The sequence below is a fragment of the Physcomitrium patens genome, chromosome 21, assembly GCF_059467195.1.
Source record: "Physcomitrium patens ecotype Gransden chromosome 21, ASM5946719v1, whole genome shotgun sequence".
Classification (NCBI taxonomy): Eukaryota; Viridiplantae; Streptophyta; class Bryopsida; order Funariales; family Funariaceae; genus Physcomitrium; species Physcomitrium patens.
Genome location: NC_143430.1, coordinates 8,069,717 through 8,090,315, shown reverse-complemented (window position 1 = coordinate 8,090,315; position 20,599 = coordinate 8,069,717). Strand labels below are relative to the sequence as shown.

The window sequence follows — 20,599 nt, the reverse complement described above, 5'->3', positions numbered from 1 at the left end:
GGTCAAGATTTTTTTCGTTATTTCTACAAGCCAAGTATACCTCCAACATAATCTTTCTGGCAACTTAGCTGAGTTGATCAAAAGTTGTAAATCTAAAGAGGTAAGCTTTAAAAAGGCACGTTGATGCTCTCTACATATGGGGAAGCGGAATTCATTTTGCTGGTCATACATTCCGACAACTCTCTATTCCCCTTTACCAGTAATTCAAAATTGAGCAAGGCGTTAAACCTGGGTCTTCAACACAAAAACACGGCGGATCAAATGCATTACAAGCTTGTAGATACAGAATTCGTATATGTGGCATTTGCGGCCTTCCATAGTGGAGAAGCAAAGAGATTGATTGCACGCGAATCACATTTTTGGAGGTCGTTTTGAACGAGGTTGCTCCACAAAGTTCATGAATCACTATCTTCATTGCAAATTCAAGTTTCTCAAAAACTACATCTCCGGTGATCCGTGTGTAGAGTAATATCTAGGCTTCCAACTTCAAGCAACATTTAGGGTTCCCCTTCAACAGTTTCACCCAATCTTAACCTTCACGAATACTCTTGGGTAGTTCCTCTGTCGTTTAAATATATACAATCTTGTGATCCACTTTCTAAATGGACGTCACATGTAGGGTTTTGTCCCGGATCACTTCAACTCCTATCGCAATCAATGCACCAAATCATATAATACCGCAAATCAACTTGAAAAATAGAAAATAGAAAATAAAACACAAAAAAATAAGCAATGAAATAATCAGCGAAGGTGTATTCCCCATTTAGCCAATATGCTGCAGGAAAAGCCGCAGTCAATCCACTATCCACTTCATCAGCCACCAGCCTCTGATCGGCGAGGCAGCGGACACCTCCGGCGGATTTGCTTGCACGCCGGGAGCGCCATCCATGTAAGGGCCGGAGGGAGCCAGCGCTACACATGAAGCCGGTGGAGCAATCGACGAGCCCGGAGGTGGTGCAAATGCCGGGCACTTCACCGTGTCAACAGCGATGCAGCACATGACGGGAATCTGGTGCGCTTTAGTCGAATTCACCCCTGTTAACGTCGAGTTCAGAAGCTGTGTCATAATCTGGCAAAGACAGTCGGGCTGTTTGGTATTCAAGGCCAAAATACTAGAGCAACACGTCGGAGTAGGGGTCGAGGAATTGGAATTCACCGCCATGTACTTCGAGCACGGCGCCAACGAGGAGTAGGTCGCTTCCCTACAGTACAGTGATTGTCCCCCAACTCCAACTCCTGCAACGAGTACAGAAGCGAAAAGCATCGCAACATATGCGAACATCACCGCCATGGCAATCAGAAACGGATTCACGTCACCGCGACAAACCTAGACTTCCAACGATCCCAGCAATCTGATTGTAGCAACTAACTCTTTTACGTTCAGGTGGGACTGAAGCATCGGAGTGGGGGTGCAGTGCAGAAAATAAATAAATAAATAAATAAATACCGCCTGTTTAAGGATCAATTGATAAGGAATAGCTCAGGATCTCCGGAGATGCTTCGCGCCCTGTGAATTCGCAACCTGCAAGAAGAGGAATACCGATTAAAACCGGTCATCGCAACTTCGTTGCTTCACCCCCACGATCATGCACTCATTTCGATGAAGCATGAGAGAGCATTTGTTGAGCTTGTTTTTGGCGTTCGGATTCGACCCCGTTGTAGTTCCGTTGACTCAAATTCGTCCGACTTCGCTTTCTCTAGTCGGAGAATTGTGTTTAGTCGGCAAGCGCGGTCGAATTTGTTTACTGTCGGTGATGTTTCCGAAAAGATGAACACAGAGATGGAGAGTGGACGTGTGCTTCCTCAACTCTGCCTGGTGTACTTGAGAGAGTAAATAGTCCCAAAGGAATTGGATCTCACTTTGGATGCTAAAAAAATGTCAAAAGTAACAAAAAACATCAATGTCGGGTATTTTGGATTCGGTGACAGACTGGAAAAGACTGTTACGCTTGCATATTTGAATATGTATATATACTAGCGGAAACCCATGTTGCTTGGCACGAAAAAGCTGTAAAACCTGAATTTGTTGTTGCTAAGAGGGAGGGGGGGATTTGAGATTGGGGTCCTAGGGAAGCCAATGTGGGGCGGTCATGTGGCACTGGGCCTGGCTTATGCCGGCCACCCCACCTTGTGGGTGGAGACTATGTTGGGGCCGCCCTAGCCTGTGCGCCATGCTGCCACACCATCCACCCATTGGCTACCCCTATTGTTGCCATCGGGTGGCGATGCTCTAAGTCAAAAATTGACAAAAAAAAATATACATAATTTAGTATTAAAAAAATGCTAATAGTTTCATAATTTACAAAAGTCAAGTTAACATATCTATCTTGACTTTGTCAAAAGTGATATGTAATATTAGAGCAAGAATTGAGTTTAAATTGGCTCTAGGATTTTACTTATTGCTAGCATTATTTCATTGATTTGCTAAATATATATTACTCTCAGTATTTTAAATATATTTATGTATATATATATATATAATTTTAAAATTTAAATTAAGCTACATTATAATTTGTACTATAGTGTATTTATATAAAAATAATAAAATTATATACTATTTTCTATTTACAACTATGTATAAATTAAACATAAAATCTAAAAAAACTCTTTGAAAAAGATGAAATCTAAAACAATTCTCCTACATGTTATAAATTGCATGCTTCATCTTTCTTAAATTTTTTATATTACTTTGAAAAAAATCACAACATAAAAAATAACTTGTTACAATGCTTAAATATAAAACATACACTTGTATCAAACATACAATGTAATTTTTAATAAAAACAATATTCTCTATTTGGTCAATATACATATAAATCAAAAAATATTTTTACATTTTAAACTTTAATATTTTTATGTATATTATTATGTATATTAAAAAGGATATGATTAATAAAACATATTAAATAGGTATTAACTAAAAAAAACCTATTCTTAAAAAGACCTATAAAAGTATGAATTCAAATATAAAAATTTAAAAAAATATAAAAATTCTTCAAATTTTTATTAAATCCAAAATATATGTGTAAGTAGTTTCAATCTTATTTAAAAATAGTATAGATTAACAATTGTTGTACTTGAATATTATATTTACAATAAGGCATTATATAAGCATAATGTAACTAAAATATTAAAGAATTAGATTTATACCTTAAATAAATATTTATTTTATAGGTTATTTCATGTAGTTTTTAGAAGGAATATGGTTAGATAGCACCTTCTACATAAAAAATAATTTTACTCAAAATGACACATAAATTTAATAAAATTAAGTATATATTATTTAAAATAATCCTAAATTTTAAATCTTGTTATGAAAAAGAACACAACAACTTGTGACATTTAGATCTATACAATGAAACTTATGTTGATACATAAATAAGAAGTACATATTTGATGAAGCTAAGACCATCAAGTTGAATAATATTAGCTAATATATCAAGTGATTTTTGAATATTGAATGAGTTTATTTGATATTAATAATAAAGATGTATATGAAAGAAAATGTGTATAAATTACATGTGTTTTTTAATAGATTGAAGAAACAACCAACAACTTATGAAAAGAAGTACTTATAATGTCAAGGACAAAGACTCGATGAGGGAAAATATACACAAAAAGGCTATCTCGATATAATAAGTCAAAATATAAACAAGTAGGTATATTAAAAGGAAACTGGAATGGCTATTGCCACAAGACAAGAAACTAAAGACTCTTGAACCTGGACTAGAAGCAAGAAATGAGTTCACAAGAGTGAAGAAGCCTTCACTCTTGTCTCTATATATACTATCTAACTAGGGGCTACGTGGCGACGTTCTATAGGACCTCAAATATGTGTTGACTTTGTAGGACACATGCCTTGACTTACAAGGCAAGTTTTTCTACGTGTGGGCCACATAGTTAGCTTGATCTTCAAGCTAACAACATGTGTGGCACATGGCCAACTTGTTGACCACGTTTCTAATCCAAAAAGTCAATTAAAGACACCTATGAAGTCAAAGCAACGTCTAGGAAGTTTCTAGGAAGCTTCTATATTAAATATTATAGAATTAACTTACTTTTATCTACTTTTACTTACTTCTACCTATTTCTATATGTAATTATTAGCTTACATGATTATGGCCGTGACATTACCCCCCCTTCTAGAGACGAGTTCCACAAGGAGCGGTCATCATATGTTGAGGAAATCTATGATGCGACGAATTATATTCGCCACATACTCTGATCTCTGTTCTCTTCGAAGATGATTGATAGGGCCTCTCAACCATCGGTAGTGTCCCATACTAGGGCGGGAAGACCACCCAGTTATTTGATCATTGTTGAGGCCTTCGTAACTTTCTTCGAATAGAATACTCGGAACACCATCACGAGTTGTTCCTACCTCTAGCAAAATCACCAAACATCGAGAGTCCCTTCCCAAATCGTGATACCAAATGCGTTGTATCTCACCATCTATTCGAGGAAGAACATGTCGTTCTTGAAGATCTTCATCTCGATTGAGTCGTCTTGAAGGTTGTGACAATCGTAATGTCTTGTCCGGCAGGTCAGTAAACGAAGGTTCTTGAGTTGAATCCGTTGGTTGTTGGCTCTCCATCTAATTAGCGTCACAAATGCAAAGAAGTTACAAACAAGGATAAGAAATTGAATGTTATCTTGCCTCAATCTTGTCTCTTTTATAAGAGAGATTTTCATCTTGGTTTCGATGGATGTCGTTGATGAAAAACTTTGACTTTAGCTGATGCATTCGCTAGATTCCTGGATGGCTCCCATGTGCGTTCACTAATATCATATCCGCGCCAATGAACAAGATATTTCAGCTTATTTCGGCGCTGCCTTGAGTCTAATATCTCTTCCACCTCAAATTCTTCATTATTATCTACTTCTATAGGAGGCGGTGGCATTTGTCTTCTTCCTTGTATATCCACTGTCTTATATGGTTCAAGAAGAGACACGTGGAATACAAGATGGATCTTCATTGACTCCGGTAGATGTAACCGATATGCAACTGGGTTGATCTGTTCAGAAACAGAAAAGGGGCCAAGCCTACGATAGTCCAACTTGTCACAAGATCGAGTAGTCTTGATATTGCGACGAAGTAGCCATACCTTATCACCCACATTGAGTTGTGGTTGCTCCTTACGATATAGATCTGCGTTTATCTTTTGTCGTTCTTGAGCTTTCTTCAATTGCGTCTTCATTATTGCATGTAACTCTGACAACCGATTTGCCATATCTTCTGCTGCAGGATTATCAACTTTTGAAAAATCAAAAGTATCAAGTCGTGGATGATAGCCATAATTGGCAAAGAAAGGTGTTTGTTGCGTGGAAGAATGTACCGTATTATTATAAGCAAACTCTGCCAATGGGAGAAGGGTTGTCCAATCATCTTGTTGGTAGTTGATAGTACACCTTAAATATTGCTCCAAGACTTGGTTTACGCGCTCTGTTTGTCCATCAGTTTGAGGATGGAAAGCCGAAGATAGCTTTATGTTCACTTTTAAAATCTTGAAAAGGGTCCTCTAAAATCTTGACACAAATTGAGTTCCCCTATCCGATATGATATCTATAGGTAATCCATGATAGCGATAGATATTATCAATGAAAAGCTTAGCTGTTTTTTCACCTGTGATAGATTTTGTACATGGCACAAAATGTGCCATCTTGGTGAAACGATCTACTATCACAAATATAGAATCGTAAGATCTTGAGCTTGGAAGATCTGTGATGAAATCCATAGAAACAGAAGACCATGGTTGTTCTGGTATAGGTAATGGCTAAAGAAGTCCGTAAGATCGATGACAAGGAATTTTTGATCTTGAACAAATATCACATGATTGTACAAAGTCTTTGACTGACTTCCACATTTGTGGCCACCAAAAATCTCTTGATATGAGTTCCAAAGTCTTATTATATCCAAAGTGCCCTGCTGCTGGAAAGTCATGACGTGCTTGAAGAACACATAAACGTGCTTCTCCTTCTGGAACATATAGGCGTCCTTCAAAATATAATAGATTATTCTTGAACTCGAACTTAGAAGGATCATGAGACTTGGAAGAATTATTCTCGATATCATGAACAAGAGGGTCTGAGGACATACTGGATTGGATTTGCTTGAGAAAAGTTGAATCAACAGTCAATGTTGATTTCATTGCTCGGAGATGAAATTGCTCCGGTTTCAAGAGGACCGTTCTTTGTTGCTCAAAAGCTGCATCTCCTTCTTTTGGTGCAAAATAAGAACGTCTAGATAGGGCATCGGACAAACCTTATTGTTTTCCTGGCCGATAAGTGATAATGAACTCGAATCTTGACAAAGACATACTCCAACGAGCTTGACGACGATTCAACACGCGTGCTGACATGAAATACTCGAGGTTCTTGTGATCTGTATACACAGTGACTGGACTAGAAGCGCCTTCTAGATAATGACGCCATTCTTGAAAGGAATCCATGATCGCAAGAAGTTCTTTATCGTGGATCTCATAATTGATCTCGGCTACTGAGAATTTTCTTGAATGAAAAGCTATCGAATGAAGTTTGTCATCTGTTCCCATTTGTGATAAAACTACACCCAAGGCAAAATCTGATGCATCTGTTTCCATAAAAAATACCTTGGAAAAGTCAACACGATATAAGACTGGTGCAGAGACAAACGATGTCTTCAAGGCTTCAAATGCTGCTTCCGCTTCTTGATTCCATTGAAATTTATCTTTACTAGTCAAGCGTGTAAGTGGAGCTGCAATTCGTGAGAAATCTTTGATGAAGATCCGATAGTAATTGGCAAATCCCAAGAAACATTGGACATCTCTTACCGTCCTTGGAATCTTCCAATCCATGATTGTTTGGACTTTCTTAGAATCCATCATGAGACCATCATTTGAAATGATGTATCCTAAAAAGTCAACTTGAGTAGTGTGAAATATACACTTTTTCATCTTGGCGTACAATCCTGCATCTCTAAGTTTTTGTAATACTTGACGAACATGTATTTCATGTTCTTCGACGTTCTTAGAATAGATCAAGATATCGTCTAGATAGCAGACGACAAAATTGTCTAAGAATTCACGAAATACATCATTCATGAGATGTTGAAAAGCAGCTGGTGCATTCGTGAGTCCAAAGGGCATGATATTATATTTGAAATGTCCATACCTGGTTTGAAACGCAGTCTTCCATTCATCTCCTTCTTTGATCCGTACTAGATTATATGCTCCTCTTAGATCTATTTTTGTATAGATCTTAGCTTAATTCAACTGGTCAAGGAGTCCTGATATTAAAGGTAATGGATACCTGTTCTTGATTGTGATCTTGTTGAGTCCTCGATAATCAACACACATTCGTAAAGATCCATCTTTTTTCTTTACGAATAGAATTGGAGCTCTTGCTGGAGATTTTGAATGGCATATGAAATTCTTCGCTAAATTCTCGTCAATATATGTCTTGAGTTCAGCCATCTCATCTTGCGATAAACTGTAAATTGGTCCAAATGGTGGCTGAGTTCCTTCCTTGAGGTCGATTGAACAATCATATGGACGATGCTCAGAAAGAATATCTATATTCTTTTTCTCAAAAACGTCTTGATACTCCTGATATTGACTTGGAATGCCACTTGAAGTCTTTACGTTTTCAAAAATAGGTACAGCATAAATAGCAAAAGTTGATCCTTCTTTTGCTGCGTATATAAATGCTTTTGCACCTATCAGTACGGGTTTTATTGTACTAGACTTATAATTTTTTACTTGGTTAGTAGAACTATTAATAACGCTCTGGGAAAAATCAAGTTTACGCGAATTCCAATCTATTCGAGGGTTATATTTTTCTAGTCAGGATAAACCTAAAATAACTGGATTGGATGGGGATTTAATTATGTTAAAAGCTATGTAGCTATCATGACCGTCTATTGTTACTTTTATAGGATGAGTTTCATGAGTGACATCTCCAGAAGACAAGGGACGACCATCTATGACTTCTACATGTACTGGTTTAGGTTTCTGTACAAAGGGTATTTTATGACTTTTAACAAATTGTTCATCTAAAAAACATGTTGAGGCTCCCGAATCTAATAAAGCAGAGGCTTTGTAATTCTTAGGTCCTAAATATAAGTCTATTATAAAACAAGGAGAGGGTTCTGAGGAGAGGATAGGACCTTCATTAGGAATTGTACAAGGTTCCAGCTGCACGGTCCCTATTGTAGCTGGACGAATCCGTTTTCCGACATGTTGTCTTCTTTGACCGTCGTACCCCTCATTTTATAGTTGCATCGTTTCTTTGGACAATGTTGAGTAGTGTGCTTAAGTTCTCCGCAATATAAACATAATCTTTCTTGACGACGACGAATCTTTTCTTGCTCAGTTAAGGATTTAAAACGTACCGCGTCAATTTGCATGTCTTCTACTTCCGAATGTACGTTTGGCAAAGATGTTGATGTTGCCATTGAGTACTAACGTTGAGGTTCCCGTGAATGATTCTCAGATCGAAATTCGAAAAGTCGATTATCATATTTTACCGCAAAATCGATTGCTTGACTCAAAGTTTGAGGATCAGGTAAGTTGAGCATCAATTTCTTTACTTCATATTGCAATCCATAAAGAAATTGACTAATGAGTGCAGCATCATCCCACTTGATGTCAATTGCAAGTTGTCGAAATTGTGAAGCATACACTATTACTAAGCGATTTCCTTGTCGCAGAATTCGGATCTTATTTGTTGCAACACGAGTTGCATCGTGTTCACCATACATAGATCGAAACTCCACCAAAAAAGCTTCCAAATTGTCTAATATTGGATTTCGTTGTTCAAGAAAAGACGAAAACCATGATAATGCAGAACCAGAAAGTAGAGTGCCAATAAACCTGACTTGTGATCTTGGAGTTGGATAGCTTTGCGGTTGAAGTTCAATTGCCAATTGTACTTGATTGATGAACCCTCGAAACTTAGATCTCGTACCATCAAATTTCTCGGGTAAGGCAATTCTTGGTTCTCTAGTGCTTATAAGGTGTTGTACAATTGGAGAAGGAACGTGATTTGTTGTAGATGTTGAAGCAGCTCCGATCATCTCTATATCTCCACTTTCTGCTATTCTTGTTCTTTCATGTGTTGGTGAATTGAGTTGATGCATCGCAAGCATTAACTCCCTCATTTGCTCTTGCATTTGTGCCATTGCACTCTTCATTTCAACAAGCTCTGCCATAATGACACTAAGAAGAAAAATTTGTTTGATACTGCTCAAGTCAAAAGAAAAGAAAGACTTGATAACAAAGAAGATACTAAGAACAATATCAGTTTAGAAGTGGGTAATCCGCAAACTTCTAATACGCTTATGTCTTGTCAAGAGAAAGGGGTAATCCACTCTCACTCAAGAAAAATAAAGCTCTGATATTGTAAGTGTACTCTTGTCAATCTGTCAAGGACAAAGACTCGATGAGGGAAAATATACACAAAAAGGCTATCTCGATACAATAAGTCAAAATATAAACAAGTAGGTATATTAAAAGGAAACTGGAATGGCTATTGCCACAAGACAAGAAACTAAAGACTCTTGAACCTGGACTAGAAGCAAGAAAGGAGTTCACAAGAGTGAAGAAGCCTTCACTCTTGTCTCTATATATACTATATAACTAGGGGCTACGTGGCGACGTTCTATAGGACCTCAAATATGTGTTGACTTTGTAGGACACATGCCTTGACTTACAAGGCAAGTTTTTCTACGTGTGGGCCACATAGTTAGCTTGATCTTCAAGCTAACAACATGTGTGGCACATGGCCAACTTGTTGACCACGTTTCTAATCCAAAAAGTCAATTAAAGACACCTATGAAGTCAAAGCAGCGTCTAGGAAGTTTCTAGGAAGCTTCTATATTAAATATTATAGAATTAGCTTACTTTTATCTATTTTTACTTACTTCTACCTATTTCTATATGTAATTATTAGCTTACATGATTATGGCCGTGATATATAATTGTGTAGAATTAATGTAAACCAAAGTTTATAACATAAATATTATAGATTTTGACCTCTAGTATCTTTTAGTTTATTTGAAGACATTCTTAAATTCTTCTATAGATATTTTTTTTAATTTTTATAAATCCTTAAAAGTTGTGAAAATTCTTTAAATTCTCTTATTGGATTTAGTTTTAGTTTTTTTAGTTTTTTTAGTTTTTTTTTTTTAATAATTTAAAAATGTTTCTAAGAACCTCTCTTAGATTTCTAAATACTTCTATAGGTTTTTAAAACAATCCAAAATCTTTTGCAATCTTTTACAAATATTCATACAAAACTTGTTAGATTTAAAAAAAATTATGTAACTCATAGAAACTCTTCTACAAGGTTTTACATAGTTTAGATGGTACTGTATACAAAAAATGAAATAAGAATATCCATGTATTTGTATCATATATTTTAGAGATTTTAAAATCTGATGATATTTTTAATTTTTTTCAATTCATTTCTTATATATATATATATATATATATATTTTTTTTTTCTCTTCTTAATTTATTTGTGTCATTTAAAGATCTCAACTTTTATTTTAAACATAACAATTGGTACTTGATGATCTAAGAATATTGCAAGCATCCAAAAATAAACCATTGTATATGTTATAAATATAACTATTTTGACAAAAAAATACAAACAAAAAGATTGTAAGAAAAGAAAAGAAAAAAGACAACAATTGTCGTAGGATTCATATCAGGTTCCTAATTGCTCCGAATTGTTTGCAAATTGATTGTAATTTTAACTGTTTTTCTTTTCTTTTTTTTTTTCTTTACGCTTTCCTTTGTTGTGCGGCAATTTTCTTAGCATTCATATCATGTTCGAAAATTTTGCAAGTTAGTAGGATGCTGGAAAATTCTTCATATTTAGGGTTTTAGTGCACGGCATTAGAGTTGTGTATGGATTCTGCTGTTGCTGCTGCACTTTTTCTTGTCTTAACAAGGATTTCTGACGTTTCATAGTAGCTCGCTTTAATTCGGGGTACTCTACATTCAAGTCGGTTTTAATCACATGGGTTCACCTAAATTCTGCTCCACTCTGTTTTTTGCAGTTACAAATGTGGGTTACTTTGAGTTTAGAAATAATGTGGGTTTATTTCGGCCTTTTGGCATGTACTATCACGAGATGGTGCGCGATAATGCAGTTGCCTTCACCGTTTTAATTGGTGCAGTTATTTTACCTTTCGCATGTTGTGTCATGTTTTGGAGCCAGAGCGTTTAATCAAATTTCGAGGATACGCCGAAATGAAGAGGAATCTCGATGTTAACTTTCATTTTGGGACAATCGTTTGGGTTTTTTGTGGCAGTTTTCAATAAAAAAAAATAATTTCATTATTAGGCCTGTAATTACCACAAGTAGCATTCTGTTTAGTGATTTGAAGCTTTTATTTTCCCCGAGCTTTTCCATGTATGGAACTTGATTTCTCTCTTGGACTCCATCTATTTCATTGCTTTTAATCAGTATCGTTGACAACGGTCGATGCATGTGAACTTTCGCAATGGATACATGTTAATATTTGTTGAGAAGAACTGATTATCTGTATTACTTCCGATGTTGTTCAGCAACTTATGATACCGGGGAGAAACATTGATGGGATGGTGAAAGAAAATGGAAGATAGAGTTGAAAAGTCGAAAGGAGTTCAGCTGGCGTCGTAGGTTTCATGATGAGCCAGACATTGTTTCTGTCAACAATCCAAATGAGCACTTCAATCGTAAGATTGAGAGAGATTTCCGGAATTACGCTGTGAAAATAAAAAAAAACAATCTGGAGCGTGGCACTCCTCTACCTGATTGATAAACTAGAATATAGCCTCCGATTGTGACGATCTGCACTAACATTTCTGGTCTCGGTTTTCAGTGTGGAGCATGGTAGACTATGCTAGACATTCTCATGCTGCGGCAGTGGTAACTTTTGTTGATTTTTTCGCATTTTTTGGGCACAAATTATTATTGAATCCCTTATTAAATCATGAAATAGTTGCGCCACCTGATCAGGTGCAGTTTTGTTTTGTTTTGTTTTGTTTTTTTTTTTTTTGAGATTTTTTCAGATGAATCTCGGTCGATGTGACACAACTTTTTTCTGGAATACTCTTGTGGTGCTGCCTCAATTCATACTTTGCTTAGTAATTTCGCTTTGAGTTTAAAAGCAGTATTAGTCTTATTCATACTTAACTTTTGAATCTTCTTTTCTTCATTTTGTCTTGTAAAATCGATAAGTATTAGTATGTTGATGTCGCCACAGAAAGATGAGAAAGGGAAGTTTTGTTCTGGTCACCGAAACAAGATTTGAGAAAAAGTTTAAAAGGAGATAATATATTCGTCTGTGTCACTTGGTGGATCGTAACATGTATTTGTTGTACCGTGTCTGCCGCAGGAGTCGAGCCACTCTGCCGAGTCCGATACCTTGTCGTCTTCATCTGGACTTTATGAACCTTCTTCTGGCTTACCCTCAACCCTGAAATCATTATGACGGCAGAATTGTTCAGTCGTTTGTAGGTAAAGTGATCCTGGAGCCTGTACAGTTCACCTTTTTCAAATCTGCGTTTACAGTGCTTCCTTCTCAGTCGGATCAACTTCGTGTTTCTCAAAACTATCAGCTGTGTAAATTGATTTTCCAAAGGTCATATGAGTCTTTCCGTGTGACGCTAGAGTATGGAGAGTTATGATGTGTGAAACATATGAGAGCTTTTGATGACCCTCCCTCAAATCCATTTTGTGCTACAAGTTTTACAATTTGACTGTTTCTTATGGCCAGTGCAAGAATTGGGTGATTTCCTGGACTAGCTTTGCAATGAATGAGTGGACTTGATTTATTAACCTCGCTGTCCTGCAGCATTTCTTGTTTTCTCATTACGATGTAAATTCTTTCGATAGAATGAGTACTTGGGTCGGGTAACGGAGACAGATGTGGAGAGTCCGAGTTGTCAATAATGTCCACTATTTCAGGTAAAATCTTGACCTTATCAAGTTTGAAGCGATGGGGCTTGCAGGTTCATTTGAGTTTCTCCCTCCTGTCCATCTTTTCCATTTGCACCATGTCACTGATCTCTGGAAAACCACTCATCTTTTCACTTGCATTATTTCAGTGTTCTACGCCGTTGTTGCCAGGATTCGATGTGAGTGATTTTCTGAATTGTAGTTTGTAATTATTCATCTGCCATGGACGAAGAGCCTTCTTGGACGTCATGTTATCTTCCATGCATTGTTTCAGTTCTATGTGCGAAGGCTGTTCCTTCGCTATCTGTCATGCAAAAGGATTCGGAATTTATGTACAAAATAAGTAAATATATAAATATATAAATAAATATATATGTATATATACACAAGAAGTTTTTTATTTTTTTAATTTTTAATTTAATTTAATTTAATTTTTTTTGTATCTTATAAGTTTTGTATTATATTTATTAGAATCATCATGACTGAGTTACCGTAGTTTACTCAATTACTACCACTTTCAACATTTGATACTGTAGATTTGCCCAATCACAAGTTATATTTTATTTTGTTGTATATTGTATTAAATGCCAAAAACCTTGAATGGTACTATGAGGGATTGCTTGTTCTTTGTATATTCCAATGATTTTTTTAGAAATAAAATGCTACATAATAAATATAAATACAAAAAATGTACATTAAAATTATAATATATTTAATTAGATATTTTAACATGTCTTAAAAAAAACATGAAATTTATGTTATCTATTGCTATTTCTTATGGAAACTATATATTTTGAAATGTGATAAATAGTTACATATTTTTATAAATTAAAAAATGCTTATATATATATTTTTTAAATACTTAAAAATTTAAATATTTTATTTTTTAGTCTTTATTTTTTACTTTTTAAAACATGAAATATAATTTAATCACCAAAAAAATATACTTTAATCACCAAAAAAATATACTTTTCTAAAAATAAGATATCTTCAAATTTTAACTAGAATAATTTGAAAGAATGTAAAATAATAAAAAATAATATTTTTCTACAAAAATAAATTTTAATTAGGAAAAAAGATAGCAATAGCTTAAAATATGTATAATAAGTAAAAGATCTAAAGAAGAAGAATTCTAGCTTCTACTTGTAAGGATTTGATTGTATTAAAGTTATTATTTTTTGTGCATAAATACAATAGTGATTATTCTCATAAGGTATTCATAAATGAATGGAAACCAATGGTCATTTTTGTAAGATGAAAAAGAATAGTAGGATAATAGTTATAAATTTTGGAGAACAACACTTTTTGATAAAACTATTGATATACACAACTTTGTTAATATTCAAATTTCATATTTATATAAATATTCAAATATAATTTTTTTCAGACTTTAACAACATAATGTGATTGTTTTTTTTAGAATGATATTATTTCATAGTTCTTGATTTAATAGTTTTTTATGAAAATTTCATAGTGTTAATAATTTTAATAATTTAAGATTATTTTTAATTTTTTTATGTTTAAACCATATAAACATAGTTTTTAAACTACATCTTTAGGTTTAAATTAAATATTAGTATATTTATTCAACATCCAAAATTTTAGTAGCATGTTACTTTTATTATATATTCTCTAAGTTTTGGTAAAATAAAAAATTGAATAAATAATAAAATGAATACAAAACATATACAATTTGATAAAATATACTTAATGAAAGTTTTGGGCTAATACAAAAAATGAAGATATTGCATGGTTTTAAAGATATGACATCTCAATCATCAACTTTTTTGATATTTTTGAATTCTATATATATAAAAAATTCTTTAATAGCTTCCATCATCTTCTATAAATAATCTAAAACCTATTTGTACAATGTATATTAGCTTTTTGCAAACAATCACTATTTAATTAATTTTGAACAAAGTAACCAATCATTAAAAGTTTATAACCAAATACATTTTTTTGAATGAAAGTGATTAGGTGGTCATGAGTGTAATTCACAGCTTTTTTATTACTTTTTTGAATAAAAATGAACCAAAATAAAGGAAAAAAGAAACCCAACAACTAATACTTGCTAAAATCATTGACTCACACCATTTACACGTCTTTACTATACAAATCCAATCCAATATATATCCAAAAGATCATTCTTGCATTATCAAATCTCTCAATGGCTCACAATTGAATGTGAATCACATGTCAAACATCCAAACCACTTTGCCCATCCACTATTCCAACATCACTAACTAAGTTAGCAATCCTTGTCTGTACACTAGACAAGACACACAAATAGCACTTACTAAACAACAAATCAACCAACAAACTGCTTGTGGAGGGAATGAAATGCAAGTGAGCCGAGCACCGTCCACACCCAAATTTAAGCTGCAAGCATAAGGGCTGCGTTGATGGATAAACTCTAAATTTTGAAAATTGGGTAAAAATTTCAACGTTCTTGCATGAATGGAAGCTGGATCTGATTCTGGTCCTGTTCAGCAAAGGAACTTGCAGCAGCAGCAGCAGCAGCAGAGAAAGCTTGGACCGCACTCTGCGAAACCTTTCATTCTTCGAGGTGGGTTTCGAAGTTATGATGCTGTGGAACAGAACTGTTTGTTGCTGTCATGGAAGAACGGTATTTGGAAGGATGGGGTCAATCAGCATCGAGGAATGTGCGACACGAGAAACGCGAGATTTATTTGCCGTCTTGGAAGGGTGGCCGCTCAATCAGCCATGCAACAAGCGTTTCGGAACTGGGTGCGCCACCACAGGCTTCAAAATGTCATCTTCGCTGGAGTTTCTGAGCCGCAGAAAGCTAATTTTGATTACTTAACTACCCTTCCAATTCTTATCTTACACCTCGTCCACATCTGATTTACCACCCATTTCACAAACCCTTGAGATTTGTTTTGTTTTGTTGTGTGTGTGTTTTTTTCGAAAAGATGCTAATTACATGAGAAGGAAAATCGATGGTTCTCGGATTAGAGAGTCAACACGGACTCTTACCAAACGAGTCCTCGTGAGGAGATCGTTTCTCCTCAAAATTGACAGCAGAATGCAGGATTTTCAGAGTCAGGGGCTGCGCGGAACCAATTTCCCGAAAACGTGAGTGTGTCTCTACGAGGAAAGATTGTTTTCTGAGGGTTGTTTAATTTACTGACCCATTTTACGAATTTTCTTTGGATTTTATCCTCCTATTTTTCTGGTCCATTGTTCAGAGAATTGATAAAGGCCCCTTATCCTGGATGAAGCTCGGGCTGCCGTGGAGCTTTCATCAGCATCCCCAGAGAGAACCCCCATCCCACAATCCTGGGCTCCCCGTCACCCCACATTCTCAGCCTCGCGTTGGCCCTCTTAATTTAACCTCTACCACTTCCTTCAATTGCAGCTCATCCATCACCTTCACAGCTCCATTCCTCTTGGCGTTGTTCGCAGTCGGACTCGCAGCTGATAGATCTTGCACGAGCTGGTGGTGGTGGTGCCTGAGCAGTCATGGAGTACTACCCTGCGCCGGGGAGGAACCATTTGTTTGTTCCAGGCCCTACCAATGTTCCCGAGCCCATTCTGCGGGCTATGAACCGCAGCAACGAGGATCACCGCTCCCCCGCTTTCCCCAAGCTCTCCAAATCCGTCATTGACGATGTGAAAGAGATCTTCCGCACCAAAACTGCAACTTCCTTCATTTTTCCTACCACAGGTATGATCAATTCGCTGCTCGGTTGGATCCCAACATGGTTTGGCTCTCTCTGTGTTTGTCATCCTCGTCCTGTAGTTGCTGCAGGAGCAGAATTCCGTGAACATCTGAGTCGAATTTGTCCCCGAGGTAGTGACTGTCGTTCTCCAAAATCGCGTCGGAGGCTGTAGCTATCATCCGGGATGTGTTTCAGACGCTCTTCGGTCCTCTTTTGTTTTGTTTAGGTTCTCTGTTTTTTTTTGGAATGATTGTCTTTTCAGTACTGAAGGTTCTAGCGTTTGCCATGAGTGAAAATTGACTAATTAGAACTTTTCGGCTACTGCTTATGTTGTTTTCTTCGCAAGTTAAACGGGTCTATTGTTATACAGAGATACATGGTCGTCCGATTCCTCGCTGCACTATAATGGACCATTCTTATTCGCTTCAGTGTCTTAACTGAGTCTCAATTCGAGTTACAAGAATTTGGAATTTTGTGATAATGTTGCTTCGGGGGGGGGGGGGGTTCTGACTGGTCTAGTACCCCTCCAATCGATGAAACAGGAACAGGAACATAGACATGTCCCTCAGAAACGCAAAAATTGTGTCGTGTTACTGTGATAATTTTTGAAAGTTTCGTTGTCGTCCTGCATCGACTCTTACGGATATGGGTTGATCGAATTTTTCGTGTCAGGTACTGGAGCATGGGAGAGTGCCTTGACGAACACACTGTCACCCGGGGACAAGATCATCTCCTTCCGGCTGGGACAATTCAGCCTTCTCTGGATTGACCAAATGCAACGATACAACTTCGATGTGGACGTAGTTGACTGTGAGTGGGGTGCGGGAATCGATCTGGATGTCTTGAAACAGAAGCTGGTATCTGATCGTTCGCACTCTGTGAAGGCTGTCTGCGTGGTGCACAATGAGACCTCCACCGGAGTCACGAACGACATCGGTGCTGTACGCAGAGTGCTCGGTAAACGCTCTCCTCTTATTGTATCCGGAACTAACTTTGTGAAGAATGTTTTTGTGAGCGAATTCAAGGTTTAGAGTCGGAGAGGTCAGTGAGAATATGTGTAGTATGCGTTAGACATAAAAGCATATTAATTATCATTATTCAGCCAGGTTTGCCATATTCTAGAACCTTTATAATTGATTTAACGCAGCGAGTAGAATTTGCAAGAAGGTTCGAATATGTAGAATGAAGGAGATGCCTATTTAAAAGGATTTGAACTAGGTTGCAACGTCCAACTGCTCCTTCTTATTTAGACTTAAGGGTTTTCTTAAATTGCATTCCCGAAACACCATGACTGATTCTGTCGCAAATCACATGTGGTGATTGTTTCAGATGAGGCAAACCACCCAGCGTTGTTGTTGGTGGACGGAGTATCTTCAATTGGTGCAATTGATTTCCGTATGGACGACTGGAGAGTGGATGTCGCTCTTACTGGGTCCCAGAAAGCTTTGTCACTTCCCACTGGCCTTGGTATTGTTTGCGCAAGCCCCAAGGCTCTTGAAGCTGCGAAAAGATCCAAGTCAACCCGCGTGTTTTTCGATTGGGGTGATTACTTGAAGTTTTACGAAGCGGGAACTTATTGGCCTTACACTCCGTCGAGCCAGATGCTCTACGGACTCAGAGCCTCTTTGGACATGATTCTCAATGAGGAGGGACTCGACAACGTCATTGCCAGGCACTGTCGTCTTGCTGAAGCAACCAGGTAAAATTGTGTACTTGTTTTACAATCTTGCAAAGATCACTCTCTGGCTCAGTGACTACAGAAATTCTACGGCATCTGGGGATTTAGCGCCGGCTTAATCGATGAGGATCATTCTGTTTTGCAGGCAAGCTGTTAGGGCCTGGGGCCTCACTCTGTGCACCAAGGATCCCAAGTGGAAAAGTGATACCGTTACCGCAGTTGTTGTGCCTTCATGGATCAACAGCAACGACATTGTCAAGATTGCATACAAGAAGTACAATTTGAGCCTCGGAGTTGGCTTGAACAAAGTTGCAGGGAAGGTTTTCCGTATAGGACACCTTGGAAATGTTAACGAGGTATGTTTGCTAAGGACATGGGTGCGTTGCGCTACAATCTGCTTATTCAGAGCCTCCATGAAATATTTCCACGAATTGTTTCCAGACTCCCTCGTACAATATTTGCGAAATTGTGTCTTACTTTTCCATTTGTATCAATTGCTAATGTAAATTTACGAATTTCGCCTGTGTGCAGTTGCAATTGCTCGGAGCCTTGGCAGGAGTTGAGTTGTGCCTGATGGAGGTTGGATACCCAGTCACCCTAGGAAGCGGTGTAGCTGCAGCTCAGGCTCATCTCGCAAAGAAGACGCCCTTGATTGTGTCTCGTATATGAGCAGCTACCCCGGCATTTGATGATGTTAGAAATGTCTGGATACACCAGAGTCTGTGGCCGTCAATGTAATATTTTAGAAAGTCCAGAAGGGTGTCTGTTGAGTTGTTGAAGTGTTGTGTACAATCGCCTTAACTAATACTTTGGCACTAGATTACATTGCTTACCAAATGTATTGGTATCCCATTTGTATAAACGATCAATTCTACTCCCTGAACACAGCCCGCTGGATAATTTCCAAAACTTGTTGTAAACTGCATTTACAGTTTCAAACGTGTATTGAGTATACTGGGATTAATACGAACCTGAATAGTATGTATCATCCTAAATACTTCACTCCCTAACAACCGATTAAACACTATCATCAAACACACTATCGATGTCAGACATTCTCGACCACACATTCATGTGAAATTCAATGTCCACCTCGGATTTAAGTTTCCCGTAGATGGTCAAGAGCTCTCGGACAGTCTAATTTAACCAACAATTGTAAGAAAAAACTTATCTCGTAGGATAGGAGTGACTCCGTGCGTGCCAGAAAGTTGTCTGTGGATAAGCTTCTCCTTCATAGTGGACACTTCCATTCCATGTGTCTCCCGAAAATGTGGACATACTTTAATCTCCAGATTTATTAAAGACTGCTGACTTGCTGCAGTCGAAAGTAACGCTGTCCTGTCATTAAGAAGCCACAACTAAAGTTTAAATATTTGAACGTTACCTTTATTTCTATTTTGAAGTAATGGACAAACGGGTGTTGAGTTTCGAAATACATATGCAGTAAACGCAACAAAAAAAACACCCACCTATCAGAATTTTCGTGGTCTGATGCCACACTGGGTAATATTTTGCAGGAAGGTTAACAAACAGTGATATTGTTGAAAGGATTCAATCGAAAAGACGAAGTTGACAGACTTCCAAATGATATTTTTACAAGTGTTGTCGGTGAAGACCTCAATCTACTCATACTACGAAGCTCAAATGACACCATGTTTTTATGGATATTCGTCGTTGACTCTGAGCAGGGCATTACTTGGAATTCAACCAGTTTGTAGTGCACTCTTCAGAACTTTTCAAGTGAATTTTGAAGAGTGCCTTCGCTTGAATGAATTGAAACTAAACTCTGCTATTCACGTATTAAACCCAATCTATTGTTTCATCCGGAGCACAAGAAAACAATCTGATGCAGGTATGTCCTGAACTAGAAACAAAGTAAAATTGTTTGGTTCCTTCATTCAGAATCTTCAAGCTAAACCATGAATGTCCCGTTTTTTGTGAATTTCTGACTTTATTTTAGGAATTATTGGAATTTACACAACTTTTGCATATAAATATGTGATATCAAATCATCAACATTGGTTTTGAAACTTTGGTTATTCATAGCTTAGAACATATTAATGCTAATTTCAAGTTGTAGTTGTGTCTTATATTCCCTAAGTTGCAGATATGTATAAGTGGGTATGATCAAAATTGTATAATACATATTTTAGTATTGTGATTTATAGCAAATGAGTTGTATATGTGTTCATCTTGTGCATAAATTCATATATTGCTTAATGTTGTGACTTACTTCATGGACTTCCATGTTAACTTTAGAGGCTCTTTTGTTTGGTATCAAGTTCTAAGATTTGTAGCTCTTAATGAA

General features: G+C 36.7%; 3 protein-coding genes and 1 long non-coding RNA gene across 5 annotated transcripts; 3 read left to right on the top strand and 1 right to left on the bottom strand.

The window, feature by feature from the left end:
* Nucleotides 1-394: 394 nt before the first annotated feature.
* On the bottom strand, nucleotides 395-2,036 carry LOC112274021 (uncharacterized). Its single transcript, XM_024503152.3, has one exon. It carries the CDS (start codon nucleotides 1,289-1,291, stop codon nucleotides 794-796), a length of 498 nt encoding a protein of 165 aa, XP_024358920.1. The 5' UTR covers nucleotides 1,292-2,036; the 3' UTR covers nucleotides 395-793.
* An 8,487-nt stretch (nucleotides 2,037-10,523) lies between these two features.
* On the top strand, nucleotides 10,524-13,921 carry LOC141044707 (uncharacterized). Its single transcript, XR_012216373.2, has 4 exons — nucleotides 10,524-11,702; nucleotides 11,849-11,895; nucleotides 12,365-12,486; nucleotides 12,824-13,921. It is a non-coding gene; the product is annotated as an uncharacterized LOC141044707 (long non-coding RNA).
* A 476-nt stretch (nucleotides 13,922-14,397) lies between these two features.
* Nucleotides 14,398-16,314, top strand: LOC149986742 (uncharacterized). Of its 2 annotated transcripts, none has more exons than XM_090245592.1 (3): nucleotides 14,398-15,678; nucleotides 15,864-16,026; nucleotides 16,140-16,282. In XM_090245592.1, the coding sequence occupies exons 1-3, from the start codon at nucleotides 15,546-15,548 to the stop codon at nucleotides 16,168-16,170; spliced, it is 327 nt and encodes a 108-aa protein (XP_090101718.1). In that variant the 5' UTR covers nucleotides 14,398-15,545; the 3' UTR covers nucleotides 16,171-16,282. The 2 variants fall into 2 exon arrangements, with proteins under 2 accessions (XP_090101718.1, XP_090101717.1); XM_090245591.1 differs by having other exon boundaries at nucleotides 14,412-15,678; nucleotides 16,173-16,314.
* Nucleotides 16,315-16,324: 10 nt separating this feature from the next.
* Nucleotides 16,325-19,174, top strand: LOC112274328 (serine--glyoxylate aminotransferase). The gene is made up of 5 exons (XM_024503734.3): nucleotides 16,325-16,618; nucleotides 17,286-17,570; nucleotides 17,943-18,312; nucleotides 18,437-18,647; nucleotides 18,823-19,174. The coding sequence occupies exons 1-5, from the start codon at nucleotides 16,414-16,416 to the stop codon at nucleotides 18,958-18,960; spliced, it is 1,209 nt and encodes a 402-aa protein (XP_024359502.1). The 5' UTR covers nucleotides 16,325-16,413; the 3' UTR covers nucleotides 18,961-19,174.
* Nucleotides 19,175-20,599: the final 1,425 nt, after the last annotated feature.